Here is a 19,657-nt window from a genome sequence, read left to right as displayed (position 1 = left end):
AAAATTCATTTAACCAAAATCTGAGAACCTTGATACAAATTAGGTTACTTTTTAAGAATATACCCGAAATTGATGGGAAAGGTCTCCCCCAAGAAGAAGCTACCACGAGTTCAGGAATGGCTCAAGGACTCCAAAAGATCTCCAAAGTCCCCAGAAGCTGGAAGAAACCTGATCCACCATCACGCAACCTACAGAACACCAAGGATCCCCTACCAATGTACTGGTTCAAGGGCACCCTGGTAGCTCAGCTGGTAGATTGTGCGAGTTTGAGTCCACCCTTGTGTATTTGTTGCATTTCATCCCTTCTCTGTCAATGTAGCTTTCCCCATCCACATACAATGTGCATAACACTAAAGGACACGCCCACACAAGACCAGATGGTTCAGTTTTAAAGTTGTAACTAAGATTTCTGACGTCTGCATATCTAGTAGAGTTGAAACAACCCAAGCCATGTACCCTAACTGGTATCTGAAAAGACTGGAGAGAATATGTCTGCCTGTTTTCTCTTTGAACGCGTGAACATTTCCCAGAGAGGCTGGAGAAGTAATTTCGGATGGAAATCTGGGCTGCTGTACCAATACTGTTGCTTAGTGACAAGCATGGTGAGAATTACTTGTGTTTGTCAAGGTAAAGGTCAACTGTTAGGTGGTAGAAGTGCACAGGTGTTGAAACAGATTTTACAGTAAATCAAGAGACATGTTTAATTCCACGCTTCCTCTCTACATCTGGCTAGGGAACCAAGCATATAATAACTATAATAACTATGATTTTGTTTTTGCCGTACTGTTTTATGGGGTATTTTTGGAAGGAATAATTTTATATTGTGCTTAGATGAGAATAATTAATTCTGCACTTGGCTAGCTTAGCTCAGGAGAAGTAAACTACCATATACAGTCAGGTCCATAAATATTGGGACATCGACACAATTCTAACATTTTTGGCTCTATACACCACCACAATGGATTCCAAATGAAACGAACAAGACATGCTTTAACTGCAGAGTGTCAGCTTTTATTTGAGGGTATTTACATCCAAATCAGGTGAACGGTGTAGGAATTACAACAGTTTGCAAATGTGCCTCCCACTTCTTGAGGGACCAAAAGCAATGGGACAGAATAAGAACCATAAATCAAACATTCATTTTTTAATACTTGGTTGCAAATCCTTTACAGTCAATCACAGCCTGAAGTCTGGAACACATAGACATCACCAGACGCCGGGTTTCATCCCTGGTGATGCTCTGCCAGGCCTCTACTGCAACAGTCTTCAGTTCCTGCTTGTTCTTGGGGCATTTTCCCTTCAGTTTTGTCTTCAGCAAGTGAAATACATGCTCAATCGGATTCAGGTCAGGTGACTGACTTGGCCATTGCAAAACAGTCCACTTCTTTCCCTTCAAAAACTCTTTGGTTGCTTTTGCAGTATGCTTTGGGTCGTTGTCCACCTGCACTGTGAAGCGCCGTCCAATGAGTTTTGAAGCATTTGTCTGAATATGAGCAGATAATATTGCACGAAACACTTCAGAATTCATTGTGCTGCTTTTGTCAGCAGTCACATCATCAATAAATACAAGAGAACAAGTTCCACTGGCAGCCATACATGCCCACGCCATGACACTTCCACCCCAATGCTTCACTGATGAGGTGGTATGCTTAGGATCATGAGCAGTTCCTTTCCTTCTCCATACTCTTCTCTTCCCATCACTCTGGTACAAGTTGATGTTGGTCTCATCTGTCCATAGGATGTTGTTCCAGAACTGCGACGGCTTTTTCAGATGTCGTTTGGCAAACTCTAATCTGGCCTGCCTGTTTTTGGGGCTCACCAAAGGTTTACATCTTGTGGTGAACCCTCTGTATTCACACTGGTGGAGTCTTCTCTTGATTGTTGACTCTGACGCACATACACCTGCCTCCTAGAGAGTGTTCTTGATCTGGCCAACTGTTGTGAAGGGTGTTTTCTTCACCAGGGAAAGGATTCTTTGGTCATCCACCACAGTTGTGTCCCGTGGTCTTCCTAGTTTTTTGGTGTTGCTGAGCTCACCAGTGCGTTCCTTCTTTTTGGGAATGTTCTAAACAGTTGTTTTGGCCACGCCTGATGTTTTTGCAATCTCTCTGATGGGTTTGTTTTGTTTTTTCAGCCTAATGATGGCTTGCTTCACTGGTAGTGACAGCTCTTTGGATCTCATCCTGGCAGTTGACAGCAACAGGTTCAAAAAGCAAACAGCACACTTGAAATGAACTCTGGACCTTTTATTTGTTCATTGTAATTGGGGTAATGAGGGAATAACACACACCTGGCCATGGAACAGCTGAGAAGACAATTGTCCCATTACTTTTGGTCCCTTAAGAAGTGGGAGGCACATATACAAACTGTCATAATTCCTATACTGTTCACCTGATTTGGATGTAAATACCCTCAAATAAAAGCTGACAGTCTGCAGTTAAAGCATGTCTTGTTCGTTTCATTTGGAATCCATTGTGGTTGTGTATAGAGCCAAAAATGTTAGAATTGTGTCGATGTCCCAATATTTATGGACCTGACTGTATGTAATTCTTGTCTGTTAAGCTAAGCTGGTGGTTCCAACCCTAAATTCCCCATTAAACAAGTCAATTAACTACTTGTTAATGCAAATATATCAAATCAGGCATGTGGACATTGTCATAATGACCTACTGAAGTTTAAAAGAAGTATCAGAATGGAGGAGAAAGGTGATTTAGGGGACTTTTAACCTGGCATGGTGGTTGGTGTCAGAGGTTGTTTTACTGGGATTTTCCCACACAAGACAACAATCTCTAAGGTTACAGAGAATGGGCTGGAAAACAGAAAATATCCAGTGAGCAGCAGTTCTCTGGGTGATATTGCTGTGTTGATGCCAGAGGTCAAAGGAGAATGACCAGCCTGCTTTGAGCTGATAGGTGATACTGATACACTGATAGGTACTGAAAGTACCTCAAAAAACCACTCTTTAAAACCAGGGTATGAAGAGGAGCATCTCTGAATGCACAACATGCTGAACCTTGTAGCAGAGGGGCTACAGCAGCAGAAGACCACAACAAGTGCCACTCTACATTGTAAATACCCTGACTATACTCACTGGTTAACTTAGCAAAGCTAAGACATCTGTTTAGCTTTGCTAAGCTAACACATCTATACTTTGGGTCTTTCTAAGCAATTAGTTCCACCTTCATATGGAGAATTTAATAATTCTACATATATTAAAGTACTAAATCACATATGCACTGTATACACTTCAACAAAGGTTTGTATTATTAGGCTTTTATTTTCAGACGGTACTGAGCAGTGCTGAGTTTGCAGCACTAATAAGCAGAGACCCTGGACGGTGTAAGTACCCTGATTTCCCATGATATATCCAAGAACGTTAATTATAGTTAGAAAATGAAATGAAATTTTACACTTGAACTGCTACTCAAATGGGTGCTCTATGCCCTTACACCGGGGGACTGAAACTTCTTCTGGTTTCAAACTTCGGCAGCACGGTCTTTAAGTCTGCATTCTGTGCTGTGTCTTCTCACAGATCCATGAAGTCATGTTCTGCAGCCACAATTTTTTTTTTATCAACCCTGAATCTCAGTGGTGAAACATTGTGCCAAAAGCTCCATTTCATGTATTACAGGCGGCCCTTAAGGGAATACTCCTGTGTGATTAATTTCCATTTCAAAGCTAAAAGCTCATGGAATGATGTCAGCGAGTGGGTTTGAAGTGGTGCACACTCAAATGGGAACAAAAAAAAATGAAATAAATAATAACGCTCAGAGGGAGACAGCATCTCACAGTGGCACACAACAAAAATATGTGTTTTTAAAAACTTGAATGTGTGTATACTCCTCACGTCTGAGCCTGCACACACACACACACACACCTTCCGGTCACGGTTTTGATTTCTTGCCTTGTTACCTCATTTGACTATCGTATGAAAGCAGGTTTCTAACTGCATGCGGTGAGCCGCTCACTATTCCATCTTCTCATCTTTATTATACCACCTACGCAGTGTCGCCACCTGCCAACCCCCTCCCCCTCCACCTCCACAGTCCCCTTAAATCCTGTAGGCTCTAATTGGCCCGGTGTCCTTCACGACAGAGAGTGGTGCTGAGAGCTGGACGGAGCATGCTAGCAGGCTAATAGAGACATCTCGAAATGCCAGGTCACTGACTGGGCCGCTAACTCTCCTCCCAGCCTTGTCACGCTGCTTATGGTTAACCTTTTCTTTACATGGCATTTGTCGACAACAAGAATTTTTCTAGTCATACGTGTGGTCCGTGAAAGGGGTACATCGGGGCAGGATACGAAACACACATGCTATGTGGTTTTTGCAATACAGACACGAGCAAAAACGACAAATATAAGTTTGACAAATAAAAAGAGTGAACTATCTCTTCGCTTTTATTGATTCAAAACCATTAATTTAATTAAATCAATCTATGTTTTTGACACTAGTTTTCAATCTGTAATTGAATTACAGCTAAAGGAATTCAGTGTATTTATACTGTGTCTTCTTGTTACCCTTATCTGAATTCCCCTGTGATGACAGCAGAGCAAAGAAACCCATTCTTAAGGATTAAGAATTTCCTCTTCACTGCTACAATTACTTCTTGCCTGCAATTTTTTCAACCACACTCGACTGTGACCACAGTCACTGCACAAATACATTATACTCAGCGTGCATTAACTTAGAAGAGCTGTCTTTCAACATATTTACTATGTATATTTGATTTTTTTTTTAAGGTTTTATAATCCTCTTCACAAAATCGGTGTAGTACTGTCTTGAGCAATCCCTCATTTCTTGCTGCAATCACTACTTATTACAATTGTACAAGCTTGAAAGTCAATATTTGGTATGGCCGCCTTTATTCTTCATCACAGTCTAAACTCTCTTTCTTTAAGCAGTCTTCAGGAATAGTTCTCCAGGCTTCTTGAAGGACATTCAAAGCGTTGGCTGCCTTTTGCTATGTTCTCTGTTAAGATGATCCAACACTCCTTTAATAATGTTTAGGTCTGCGCTCTAAGGAGGCCAATACATGACTGATAATGTTCCATTGTTTGTTTTAATGTCAATCAGTTGACACTGACTTTCAGTGAATTTCTAGTTTAATGTCCCAGTTTCCCTTCTTAAGAGAAGGGAGAACTTCTTGACAGAAACCTTTCCATTCATACAGTTTCTGATAAGGTTTCAGTGAGCAGTGGATGGATCATCTGAAGTATCAAATGCATCTTTCAGATTGTGTGTCAGGTTTCGCTGGATTTTGTTTTTCCCCATTTCTGCAGTTTCCTCATTTTTTTTTAAGGACACACTGCACACCATACTGAGATATGTCAGGTTTTTAGGTAATAGCTCTTTGGGAATCATCTTGCTGGTGAAAAAATGCAGTTTTATGGCTGTCAAACTGTTTTATCTTTGGTACTTTTCATGGGTTCAACTAAAGAAATGGATTGTTTTTAATGTGTTTTTGTGACAGGCTGTTTAGCAAGTACCTAAAGATACAATTGGTTCTGAAGTTGTCAGTTATGTGTAGACAAACCACTGGTTTAGCTCCTGAGTTAGCTGCCTTTGCTAAGCTTGAATGACTCCTAGGTCAAGTTGCAACAAAGAAACAACACAAACATTCCTCTGAAAATGGTCAGGTATAAGGACTGGACTGTGAGTGGAAAAGCAGCCAGTTTCCAAAGAAAAGACCTTCAGAGAGCCTGGAGAACTATTGCACAAGACCATTTTTTTGTTAAATTACAAGAAAGTTTGGCTCCTTGAAAGCATAATATAAAGAAATAAAGGTTGGCTCATGACTTTTGCACAGCAATGTATATCCCGTGCTCTATCTTTATAGTGATCTGAGATGTTTAATTAAACTGTTGCTATGTTCTACTAACTTGATGGTTTCCACTGTTTCACACGTTATCTTTTAATAGTCTCGGCGGTCGTGTATTGATGATGAGGATTGATTATTCATTTAAGAAGGGTGAGCACTTTGCTCTGGATTTCGATTGACCTTCACCGCTTGAAGATCAGTGCATAATCTTGAACAAAAGTACAGCATTGGTGTAATGGTCTGCCCTTGTTAGTCCATCAAACAAGGAAACTGTGACCTTTTCTCAGGCCTGTGATTAAGCAAAGATCAACCATGCTGCAATTTTGGCAACATCACAGACAATATGAGCCATCTGAGGCTGTAATCCACCCAGCTGACAGTATTCTACGTGCCAATTATAAACTGATTTAACTGCACAACATCAACCCACTGGTTAACTGGCCACTTCATTATGTACACTCGTTCAACTGCTCATTAAAGCAAATATCTAATTAGCCAAACATGAGCCACAAACTAAAAATATTTAGGCATGTAGACATGGTCACGAGGGTGTGCTGACTGGTGACTTTGAATGTGACATGTGTTAATGGCAGACAGGCTGCTTGAGTAGAAACTGCTCATCTGCTAAGACTTTCAAAACCATGTCTAGGTTTTAAAGGGAGAGTGCCAAAAAAGAAAACACCCACTGAGTGAAAATTTAGGAGCAAAATAAATTGCAGATGGGAGAGAGCAGAGAAGCGTGGTCAGACTTGTTTTGAGGTAATACATCAGTAAAAAAGTCAACTCTTTACCAGCAAGGTATGACAAAAGAGCATCTTAGTATATCAAACCTAGAAGCAGGATGGATCCATCCTGTCCTGTAGCAATTTAGGCTGCTGGCACATTAAGCAGTATTTTCCAGGCACCCTGTGGGCACCCTTGTACCAGCCGTGAGGCATTAATATGCCAAAGCTTCCTGTGTATCAGTGTTGACCATATCTATCCCCTTTTCAGAAGGATACCATCTCACAAAGCTCATATCGTACACCGATCAGCCATAACATTATGATCACTGGCAATAACACTGATTATCTCTTCATCATGGCACCTGTTAGTGGGTGGAATAAATCAGGGAGCAAATGAACATTCTGTCCTCAAAGTTGATGTGATGAAGAAATGGGCAAGCGTATCTAAATACGGTTATTTCTAGCTCCAAAAACCCAATACGGTGGTGGCCAAATAGCTTTGAGTTTAAGGGGTTTCCTTAACCTATATGTGATGGTATATTACCTAAATCTATCTTTTATATACAGTCTATAAGTAGAATAGCGGATTTGCATGATGGCAGTGCTGCCCATAAATCTACAGCATTAGGACAGTTATTAAGCTAGAAAAGGGGTTTCTATTCAACAAAAGCAAGGTGTATGTGTATGTGTAGGTATATGTATATGTAATAAAGTGACCCTGCAGCTAAAGTAAACAGATCCCATCTTACTGCTGTAATGTTGTAAATGTAGCAGCAAATCTATCAAATTTCCAATCACAGGTGAAAAATAGGCCTAAAGCAGAAGCGATACCATCAGCTACACTTTAGCAATGGCACGAAATGTCTGCTTTGTTTTTTATGGCTGATCCAAAGTGAATCAATAAAAATGATTCTGGACGAGTTCCATATGTCAGTGCCGTCAAGCTAAAACAACACTTTTCACCATGGGTCCAGTTCATCGTTTAAACATGCTGGAAATCCAGCTTCCCCCAGTGAACCTTTCTTTCTCTCCCTGTATAACTGCATTGCTGTCAATCATGGCTGAACATTTATGATTGACAGTATTAGACGCCTACTTATTATAGGCATATAATAAAAAGAAAATCTCATTTTCTGCAAGGTGAAACTTTAAAAGTGTGACAGTTCCTAAAGCTCCATTGTTTACCTCACACGACTTGTCAGAACTAAAGGAAGAAGAGTCGCGTCTAGGCTTCATTTTTGGATGGTCAACCAGCCTCGGTTGATGCTGATATCAGAGTAAACAGACTTCTGTTTTCATTAATGAGCCAAAAACATGGTGGTCACTCGAATGGAAAAGGAGGCTATTCAGTTGGAGTTTCCATCTGTCGTGCTGCTGCTGCACTTTTGTTTAACTGATGGAGCAGTTCCTGAACTGTGCATATACAGTACATGTTGATAAAGAATGCATAGCTACCTGCATTATTAAACAGCCACATAAGGCATTCATGAATATCAAATGCTCAATATGAATATTTAGATGGTAGCTTGGTAGTGAACGGTTCCCTTCATTGTTTGGTGTGTTGATGGGTGGTCACAGAGTTGTGGCAAATTGAGTTTAAATAGGTGTTTACCAGTTCAGCCGAGGGGTCCTGTGCTGCTTTTGAAGAGATCAGAAGTGACTCATGAATATATTAGTCACTTCTGACTAAGTGATAGCGGCAGATTATTTCTGCCGCTATGATCGGTTTAATAATGGTCATATGTGCATATTTTTCTTAGATTTGTATCTTTTTTTGCCCAATCTGGACACAATTTTTATTATATGCTATTTGGATTGGAAAGCTCAAATTTCATGAGATCTCACTGTTTTGGGGACGCCTCCGGCTCATGCTTGGTGGTGTGCAATAACCTAACTGTCTTCTGTTTTCCATTTTGCCTTTGCAGAGGTCTCAATATGGCCTGACTGAAAGTAGGCAATGTGAGATTACTAATTGGTTTCTGGACTCTGCATTTTTATACCTTAACATTTTTGTTTTGGCTGCTGTACCACAGGGTAGAGTGGCTGCTTATCAACTAATGCTAGCAGGCTTGGTTAGCAAGCTGCATCCATAAATTGCACTGGTGCCAAGTGCAAACATTGAAACCTGCTATTTAGTGCCAACTACCAAACTAAAACAAAAAACAAAAACTGGAGAATAGAATATTCTGGAGAATAGAATATTCTTTTGTTAAAAAGAATATTTTAACAAAAGCTGTTTGAAAAAAAGAATATTTCAAACAGCTGGCAGCACATCTGATGGCTAGAATTGTTGCCTCACAGTAAGAAGGTCCTGGTTTGAATCCACCTCTGTGTAGAGTTTGCATGTTCTGCCTTCATGGGTTGTCCCTGGATACTCCCACAGTCCAAAAACATGCACGGAGTTAGGTTAGCTGGTGATTCTAAAGTGACCATAGATGTACATGTGAGTGTGAATTATAGTCTCTCTGTGTTAGCCATGTGGCAGACTGGTGAACCCTGCCTCTTGACCTAGCTGGGATAGGCTCCAACCTATGGTGAATTGGATAAGCAGATGAAAATGAATGGATGTTCCAAAAGGCACAAACACAGTTGAGAGGTCGAGTTCTATGATGGGAATTAACAGAACGGAGGCTGGAGATAGCAAGCAGAGTCTATTAAAGCAGCCACAGCCTTAAATATAAGCTTTAACAGTGTCCAGCGTGGTGAATTATGAAAAACAACCACCCCCATACAACCAGCAAATTAGCTATAGAAACCAAAACTGTTATTCATACAAGACTGTACGCATGCTAATCTAAAGGCTATAGTTGGGTATTTTGACGTGAGAGTCTCTAGGAACTGACTCGCTTTTGAAACCAGCCTCGAGTGGCCACAGATGAACTGTCATTTTGGCCACTCTGGCTTCATTTAGCTGCCCTGGAAGTTGTTGCCTGGTCTAGTATGTGAGAGAGTGCAAAACCTCATGGTGTTCACCTGTCGAGAGGGGAGAGAAAAGGTAGGAGGGAGTGTTAAGAAAAATCCCTTACAATAAACTTGTCTCTGGAAATGGCTGCCCCTCCCTGTTCTGGTAGGTTCCTCCTGTTAAAGGAAGTCTTTCCTCCCTACTGTTGCCAAGGTGTCGTCTGATTGTTGCTGTCTTTTTCTCTATTATTATTGTAGGGTCTTTACCTTACAATATAAAACCCCTTGAGGCGACTGTTGTTATTTGACAATATATACAAATAAAATGGAAGTGGATATACAGATAATAAGATAACAAATATCTGTATTTTACAGTTTACACCTTCATTTCCCAAAATATTCCCCATTCATAAAATTGAAGCTCTGAAGTTCTTACTTGACTTCGCTCTCCTGAATCCTCTCCTCATCCAGGTCCTCGATAAACTTCTCCCCCTTCATCCAGTAGATGAGTGGACTGACGTCTCCGCTGTATCCAAAGAACGCTCTGCACGTCAAGTTAACTGGACTTCCTGTGGGAGACAAGAGAAGGAGTCACCTGATAAAAATGTTACAAATGTTAGCCCTGAGATACTGATGACTGTTGAAGGGTCTGCCATAGACAGTGTCCTCTAAATAAGTAAATAAGTACATAAATAAATAAAAATAAGAGATCAGAGTGTTCTTTTCCAAATATGGTGGATAGAAATACCCACAAGATATGATATCTGATGCCTGACTTACAGAACCTATTCTCTCCCTCTCCTTTTCACCCTCCGAAACACTCCACGACAGCCTTGCTATCCCATCAGTTCCTAAACTGTTCCTCACTCTCCTGAGGTGCCATCTTAAACCACACTCAACCGTTTTTAAATTCCCCAACACCCTCTTAAACTTATAAACGCGCTCTTGAACCCTCTTTCATGCCAACTTTGTAACACCACTGTACCTTCACAAAAGCTCTTTACCCTCCTCCAAAGCTCCCTTCTCTGTCAGATCCCACTTTTACATTTACATCGCTGTATTTTGCAGGAAGTACTTTGGAAATTTTTAAACACCACAGTGCGGTACGGCTTTTAAGGAGGAGGAGGAGGTGGCTTGTGCTGGTAATGAATGCAAAACTCACAATTCAAACCGCACAGCCTAAGCAGGAGTTCAAATTGCACATTATCGACTCAATTATACTTGTATTGCTGCGATAAGAGGATATGCCCTTATGGGTCTGTGGAAGTAGACTGTGCCTAAGTCAGCCTTCATTCATATTTCATACAACTAACATGCAGCTTTCAGTGTGAATCAGAAAATAAAAGGTGTTTATTCTCTCTGGCAAAAATCCGTGCTACAGCGCAGTGGCTTGATTGCACCCAAATTCCTTTTTAAGTGCTCAGCAGTGCATGGTCATGGTGGTTGTTTCATAACCATTATCACCATTTGGGTGCAAGCAACTTCCAAGAAGTGAAAACCTGTGAATTACTGCCAGACAACCTAACCTATCAAGACTGGAAGAGGTTGGCCCTGTTAGATACCACAGTCAAAAAAGAAAAAACAAACTTGTGCTTTAAAAGACGCCAAAAATCAACTTTGAAAGAGCAAAAGCACCGACTGACAGAGCGAATGTTTGAAGGGGCCTGCACATAAGTTTAGAGATAAAGCTTTACATGCATGAAGTGGAAGTGGCCTTACTTTTATCACCTAGGAACAATAATCTCATTATGAGGGCTGTCAGTGAGCCCGCTGTCATTCCAAGGGCATCAGATGCTTAGTCAAAGCTGCTGGCATCTCAAAGAAACACAGAAGGTGTCCTGTGGTGATGACACTGAAACCTGCCTCACTTCCAGCTCCATATGAATGCTTGGATGAGACACCTTGTCATTACACTGAAACACATTGGGTACTAGAGCTTAAGGAGTTAAATATCTTAAAATGCTGACCAACTGGGAAATGAAATAAATCCATATCCATAAGAACCAAAGCTGTAGAAAGCACAAAATCTGAAGCACATGTAAAAGTTTAACAAGGCTGAAAACAGGAAGAGAAAAAGCTTCCAACACCTCAGGTAATTTTTCTGTACAAACAGGCAGCGTGATATACAGATCGACTTCCTGGGATGATCAGGGTCACGCACAGAAGACCCATATCAAGCCTCGTCTTTCACATCAGCAGGAGTTCCTCTCTCTGCATCGCTTCATTTTCAACATCCTCTGTGACTGGAAGCAGATAAACCACTTTAAAACCCGTTTTCTCTTCTCTGCTCGGGATTAGAGACCTCTCACTTTTCTTTCATGCTAATCATATGTATGCCGCAACCGACGGCATATCCGTGAATCAGTGGCCTGTGCTGCGACGGGGGGGGGGGGGGACCACCTCATCAAAGTGGGAGAATGACTCTAATGCATAAAAAAGTGGCAGATGATCAAGGAGGCTCCACCAGTTGTGTGTCCAGGAAGGCAAAAAGGTGATTCAGCATCTCTTCATTAGCTCTCCGTGCTCATTGGCCTGTGGCGAGGACTCAGAAGTCTGTGAGATGGGAGATAACTGTGGCGTATAATTGGGTACTTGCTAGTTCAAAGATAAAGGGATTTTATTTTACCAAGGCCTGCTCTAATTTGGCCCTCTAGTGCAGTCTAGTGCACTCAGATGATAGCTAAAGCGTTAACAGGGAAAATCTGGCTTGGAGATGCAGAAAAGGCCCTGAATTTGAGGTGTGTGTGTGTGTGTGTGTCTGTGTGTGCGTGTGTGTGGAGGCTGGGAGGAGGCAGTTTTGCATTTTGTCTCACGGCTCAAAAAAAAAGAAAAAAAGAAAAGTTGTCCACAGCTGAAAGATAAGGCTTGTGTGTGTGTGTGCGTGTGTGTGTGTGAGAGTGCGAAAATGAAAGAGACAGAGAAAATGAGTTTTGGGGATGGTGGGATCTGTCCTGGACCACACAGACACACACACGCACACACTTTCAGACACATTGCAACGCCTCTCAATTCCACTAGGGGTCTCTGTGGTGTTACAAAGGAGGCGGGCTGGTGTGTGCAGTAGCAGCAAATAAAACAACAACAAAAACAAGAAAAAAAAGACCCTAAACACACCATTTTGACAGGTGCAGAGAACAGTAAAAGGAAACACGGTTCCTCTCTTTCTTTCTTTTTTTGCCACCTTTGATGTCAAGAGGCTTCACCCATAGATTCGAACAGCATATTGTGTTGTAGCATCGACAGCTAGACTGCTGTGCAGACACCAGTCACAGTGTCATTCTCTAAGACTCACTCCAAGGGAGCTCCTCGTGCATATGGCTGCGTGTTATTCCCTTAACGATGCCGTGCTAATTTGTGCCGGTGTAGTTGCGAGCAGCTAAAGGCTGCAGAGGCAGAAGTAATGTGCTCAGTCTGGGAAATGCACAAACGACCATGCAGGGATTTAAGCTTACTGATTTTAACATTCAAATCCCAACCTCTGGTCTTGGTCAGGGGGGTAAAGTGAGTCTTAATGCGATTGTCTCTCCTCTCTTATCTCTCTGAGCCTCCAGAGCATCTCTCTCAGTCGCTGTGGCTGCAGGACGGAGACGTCAGCAAAGATTCCCGTGGCAAAGGAGACAGACTTGAAGCTATGGAAGCGTGAGAAGAACGGAAATATAGGGAAAAGGAGCGGGGATGTATGCATTTCTACATCTCTGACATTAAAGAAAGTGGAAATATGAGGAAAAAAGACAGCTAGAAAAAGTTTGAAAGAGGAATCCCACACATGGGAGAACTGAAAGACTTCCTACACTGAGTGAATAGAGCATTGTACTGCCCTTGTGTGCTGACGATTACACATCACTACATCTGCATGCAGTGCGTGCACCATCCATGTCGACTTAATCTACCAGCGTTTCCCATTCAGATCCTAACAATCAAGCTCTTGAGTAGGGAAGCCTTTGTTTTCTTTATTCCTTCGCTTTTAACAGCCTTGAATAAATTGCAGCTAGCGGTAAAATACTTCAGAGAGGGAAGAGGCTAAGCTTTTCAGTACTCGTGATCTGAACAGCACTGAAGACGCGTACGGCATACAGAAGGTTTAATGTTTGTGGCGAGATGAAAAGCCATTTGGAAGCTTGCAATTTAAGACAACGTTATACATAAACAGCAAATTTTCAAATTACTGCTAATACACGCAAGTTTCAGATCTTGGCAAAATTGCTTTAATGCAATATTTATGTTAACAGAAATCAGCTGCAGTAGGAAAGACTGCTTCAAGATTTGAAGCTAATTCATGAATTCTGATAAAGTGGCAACAATAACAACAACTTCTTGCAAAGTGTGCTCAGCAGGTTGATGGTCATAAAGTGGGGCCTTCCTGTGCAGAGTTTACATGTGCCCTCTGTGCCTGAGTGGGCACTCCCACAGTCCAAAGACATGCATGTTAGGCAAACTGCTGACTCTAAACTGGCCATGGATGTGAGTTAGAAAAACGTGCTTAAGGTGAAAACACAAAAGTGCTGCTCGAATGTAAAATATGACTCAGAAGTTAAGTCTAAGACAGACTAGAAAAGCACTAAATGACTGGAAGCACATAACATCACCATTAACATCTTTGCAAAATGTCAGGATGTTATTTTGACTTTAGTGGAAATTTCTTTTCTCCCCGGTTTCTCTGGTTGCTGACTTGTTCTCTCTACCCTGATGAATTCACCTTCAATGCAACTCAACATAAAATAACTTGAAGATTGCCCCGCGGAGGAGAAGGATAGAAGGACAGTTATCTTGACTGAGAAAAAGGCCAGAAATTGAATAAGCTGATAATTGATGGTTTAACGGGGTTTTCCCAGATTCAGCAGGCCGTCTGGGCCCTGGTTCTTGAAAATATGTTCATGAGAATGATCTGTCACCGAACTTGTCACATTCTAGCATTCCTGGCATCATTTTTTTAAACACACTGGGTACCCGTTATGGTCCAGGCTAGTCTGACTTCAATAGAAGCACTGTACCTTGTTGTCTGAGACACCATGACACTGGGTAGGACTTGAGTATGTGGCTACCGAAAAAATGGAGAAGTTTGTTGTGGAGGGGAAACCATGAAAGGGACATAGTGTGTTAAAATTAGGATGCCAAGTGGTCCTGGTCAAACATCCATTTGTGGCCAGTCGGGAGTAGATGCTCTGAAAACTTTATGCATTGCCTTCATCATCTGCTCGAGTGCTGTGTTCAGGCAGTAAAGGGTTACAGTAGTGACAGAGGCCTGTAATTGCGGCGGCTGGGTACCCACTCACATCAGCGTTGCCAGATGTGGCGGTTTAATTGTCTCTCTGTTCAGCATTCACTTTGCTTTGCTTATTACAGCCTAAGCCTCTCCAATCATGCATTTTAAGGCAGCCATTGACTGTGCTTTATTCAGTAGTCATTTAGTTATGTTCCCCCTCGCGTATGGTCAATCTCTTGTTATTCATACTTAGCACTGCACCTCATTATCACTAAGCAGGCAAACTGCCGCTGCCGTTTCCCCTAATTAATGCAGGTAAAGCAGATATCAAGAGACATAATACAATGTTTGCGCTGTTTTCCTGAACTTTATAAGCATGTTAACATGTGGCAATCGTAATAGGAAATGCTCGGCGATGTGTTGTGAAATTACAATTTTCTCGGCTCGGTGTTACTTTTGGCGGGGACGAGCTGTGTCTGGAAATTAAATAAGGTAATATTGTTGAATATTACCGGGGAGTGGGAAACAAACAGGCTGGGGGTTGGGTTAATAACAAGTCCAATTCAAGCCTTGTGGAACACAGCATGACATTTGCAAAGTTCAACACCCACTCTCTGCATTGATGTTCTCATAATACAACGTACTTTAGCACAAAAGCAGCACCTATTATTGCCGCCCAGTCCAGCAGAATCATTACCAACGTTAAACCCTGCGTTGCTTATAATCTTGTGGAGAAGTCACAGTTGAATTCTCTTAATGAAAAGCTCATTAGACATTAATGAAACACTTAAAGGGTACTTCACAAAACATTAGAGAAATGCCATATTGAATGGAGGAAGTGAGGTTTTACAACAGTTAGAAAAGCATCAGATGTTGACGGCAGTTGCCATGTCAACTATGAAGCAGATGCTATTTTTGCTAATGGTTATGTGAGGCATTGTGAAGTGTTTTCTTTGAGGCGTAATGGTTTTTCTTTGCTTTGCATCAGTTAGTGCTGTTGTTTCTTTCCTAAACGCCACTTAGGTTTCTGAGTTGGGATGTACCCGCTTTGCTGCTGACTCAAATACATCTCTTTAATCCAAAAGAAAAAAACCAAAACAAAGCACAGAAACATTAGTTAAAACCCACGTCTTCTTGCCCATCATGATTTTTGGTTGTCAAAATAGATTTTCAAACTCAATACCAACATTTGGGTAAATGCTCAATGTACAATATCACTTTCACAGGAAGAGATTTCTCAAAATTAACATGACAAAATTACTGGTTGGTGCAAATGTAATCAGCTATACGTTTTGTTTATTTCCTTTGTTTCTGGTGACTTGGCACCATATTTTCTCGGTGGTCAAAAAGACTTTTTGTGGACTTTTTTTCAGCTTCATTTTGGGATTTTAAGAGAAAAATAACACTTTTTAAAAACAAATACTTTTGTTTTCCTCCAGCATTACATTTATCATTTTGTAATTTGCCATAGCCAGTAGCCGCTACCTTGAAGACCAGATTACACTTGGACACAACATGAGACCCGAGCTGAGCAGTCATTTCTTATATGTTTCTTTGTTTGCCTTAAGTCCTTGGTAATTAATAGTTATATTAATAGTAATTGCTTCACAATAAAGTAAATTATTCACCAATGACTCTTCGCAGTTAGAAACTTAAGCCACCTGTGCCTGAGTGGACCCCAGCGGACTTGCAGACATGAAAAATATAATCCAGGCTTAGTAATAACTCAACAGACGCTAATGTTAACCTGTGTGCTAGCTATGTTAACATTTGTAACTGTTTGATAATACTTCAATAATGTCTGAACGGGAGCTTTCCTAACCCCATACAATAAATACGAGTGTGTTGGCAACAGGGTTGTCCAAGTTTCTTTTAAGGCAGTTGTGGTATTGTTTTGGTGTTCAGCTGGTAGTGAGAGGAGGGGCTGTGCCAGCTGGAGGAGGGGGAAACAGCACCGTTGTATGAGTGCTGTTGCAAATGAGTAATAGAAATTTTTTGTGTCACTTTGTATCTGAGGATCATTTTTTACCGACAGCCCTACTCAGTGCATTTGTATGATAGCTATCTACTGAAATATCATAGCACTTTAGAATTGATGTTATTATGAGCCTTGATCTCCTCCATACCTGCTTCATGCCCAGGAGGACGGGGCAGTGGCCCCCCACACCCTCTAGCAGATCATTACATGAAGGAACCTTTTAAATACAAGCGCGCTCATGCTCACAGGTGTACACACGGGTGCTCACACAAACAAACTACACCCTTTTTGGCTGCTACCTCAAAGCACACTGTGCGCTGTCGATCTTACATGCTGCACAATAATATTTAGTATTTACTGTTATATTCACATAGATCATCGCGATGATGTTGTTTATTATATTGCTCTTTTTCTTTGCTTGTTTTCTCTTTTTTCTTTCTCAACAGGTGATCCAGGTGATTGATATATGTATTTTTTGTCTGTTTGTTTTGTTGGTTTTTAGTTTTTGCCCTTTATCACTGTCCCTCTTCCCTGCTCTTTTTCTTTCCCTCTTTCTTTCTCCCTTTTCTTTTCCCCAGTCAAGTCTGTCCCGTGTTCAGCAAATGAAAATAAAATAAACAATAAAAGCAAAGGTGAATCAAATAGACCAATACGGCAAGGCTGGGATGGTCCATTTGGTAAAGTAAATCCTGGGCATCTTTCTTTGCCTTTAGACAACAATTCTGATGGCAAAAGAACCAAACGGGACAGGCAAAAAAAAAAGAAAAAAAAGAATTGATGTTATTGAAACGTAACATAATTGGTTCTGGTGATAATTTTAAGTACTGAGAATTAAAAACAAAAAACAAAAACGCTTATCTCATGGTGACACAGCAGAGACTGGATAACAACAGGACCTGGATGGTCACTGGGGTTTAGTACAGGGCTACGCAGACCAAAGAGGGACTCCTTAAGCCGTCTAGAGCAATCCTCAGTGGCTTCATGTATTTATGGCTAAAGAGAGGAATAAAAAAAAAAGTAGAAAGTATGGTTGGGATGGAAGTGAAAGACACAGATACACAATGGAACATAGACTGATAGCACTGAACTGAATGTTCCTCAAGACCTTGCTGGGTCACCTTTCAAGCATGCCCATACCCCAAGTATTCCCATTTCATCAGTGGAGCTCCCCGTGGTTCGATGCTCAGGCTGAATCCACTTTTACCAAAAGCAGTGCTTTCAATGATTTTCTTTTCTTTCCTTAACTATTGTCCCCGGCACCCAGTATGTTCTCTGCCTCCAGTCGGCATGGAGCCTTTCCTGACTGCAAACCAAATCTACTCCTGCTGAAGAGAGGCTCTCTGCTGAAAAAGTCTCAGCCAGCCTCCATCCAGCCTTGCTTATGTACACTTGAATTTGCTTGTTAATAAATGTTATGACTCATGGCAGTTGCATGGCTGACTTTCAGGAGCTGCTGAATCTATCAAATACTATTTCTAGCCCCGGTCTGGCTCATTCCTGACAAATTACAGTGTAGCATGGTGTTACTCACACATACACACTCTTAAACAAGCCAGTGACACTCCCAGTGAAAGGAGTCTCTCTATGTAAATAAACCTCCAAACTTCAGCTTGCATTGCTGCTCCTGGGGTGCAATCGGAATAAACAATATCATTCTAGAAATGTCCAGATGATATGAAAATGAGTAGCAGGCATGACAATGTGAAGGATGATTGTTACACTGCTAGAAAGGTTCAACTTGAATCTTAAGCAACACAGTGTAAGGATAACATTCACAACTATAATGCAGTTTGAAACTTATTTAGGTTGCCTGTTTTCTTAGTTTTCATGGGCTGTTATTTTATTTTTTACATTTGCAGTGAGTTAACATTAGAGTTACAACATGTTTAGTCCATCCATCCTCATCTGACATTTATAATCTTGGAAATAAAGTTTAAGATCATATTTACAATTCTGGCTCTTCATGCCACCACAACAGACATGAAGTGAAACAGAATCAATACGCAACTGAAACACAGAATCTGAGCTTTAATTCAGTGACTGTAATAAAGATAATTTTGCATTAACTACTTATGAATTACAACCATTTTTTTCTAACATGATTTTCAAGATACTATGTCAATAATCTCTAAGGTTGACGTTCAGCAGACAGATCAACAAACTGACTCCAGCAGTAGATACACCAGCCACAATTTTTCTTTGACCATAAAGGATGGGTATTAATCTGCTGCAGTAACAGTGTCCATCTCCTGTGGGGAAGGTTTCAACAAGATTTTGGAACAAGGCTTCAGGGATTTGTTCCCATCCAACCACAAGAGCATTAGTGAGGGAAGGAACTGGTGTTGGAAGATAAGACCTGGCTGGCAGTTGGATTTCTAGTTCATTTAACAGATTTTGGATGAGCTTGTGTAATTCAAAGAATGGTATGTAACTGTGTGCTGGATGAAGATTTTCCTAAATCAAAACCAGGGAAAATTTGCCCTTTTTATTGCATGTTGGCATACTGAGAGGTTCACCAAAGCATTTATTGGTTAGACCTTACTGCAGCATAGTCCTTGTCTCCTAAACCATCAGTAAAAAAAAAAAGAATCTAGTCCCTAAATGGTCCAGTGGAGCAAACTCACCAGCAAGATCAAGACAGCTTACTGTGCTCAGTGAGCAGGAGAGAGACTGAGACAGAGAGAGAGAAAGAGTAGTGAGTGGAGAGCAAGGGAGCATAGCTATATCCATACCCTCTCCTGGGTGTCCATGTAATGAGAACAGGACACAGCAGAGTGGTTGGGACTGCAGGTGATTTTCCTAGTGTTACAGGATGAACTGCATTGGATATCTGCAGCACACGTGCGCTGAATGAGCAAGGAAGTCCATGCAGCAACTTAACTAAGGGCCAACGTGAAGCGAAAGAGTGGAACATTTTAAAAAAAGAAAAAGAAAAAATCATCAGACGGGGAAGCAGCTGTTAACTTATCGTCCTAAATCGAGCTGCAAAGGGAAGGGGGGGGGGGGGGGGGGGGGTTGGAGACAGTGTTGG

General features: G+C 41.3%; 1 protein-coding gene across 3 annotated transcripts in view; it reads right to left on the bottom strand.

Moving 5' to 3' along the window:
• LOC134620172 (interleukin-1 receptor accessory protein-like 1-B) overlaps positions 1 to 19,657 on the bottom strand; it is a 335,420-nt gene that overhangs the window by 41,589 nt on the left and 274,174 nt on the right. For all 3 annotated transcript variants that reach the window (XM_063466189.1, XM_063466190.1, XM_063466191.1), the window contains one exon: positions 9,882 to 10,014. In XM_063466189.1, the coding sequence (XP_063322259.1) occupies positions 9,882 to 10,014 (133 nt within the window). The remainder of the gene's footprint in view (positions 1 to 9,881; positions 10,015 to 19,657) is intronic.

Source organism: Pelmatolapia mariae, linkage group LG23, assembly GCF_036321145.2.
Source record: "Pelmatolapia mariae isolate MD_Pm_ZW linkage group LG23, Pm_UMD_F_2, whole genome shotgun sequence".
NCBI lineage: Eukaryota > Metazoa > Chordata > Actinopteri > Cichliformes > Cichlidae > Pelmatolapia > Pelmatolapia mariae.
This window is presented reverse-complemented; position numbering and strand designations above follow the sequence as displayed.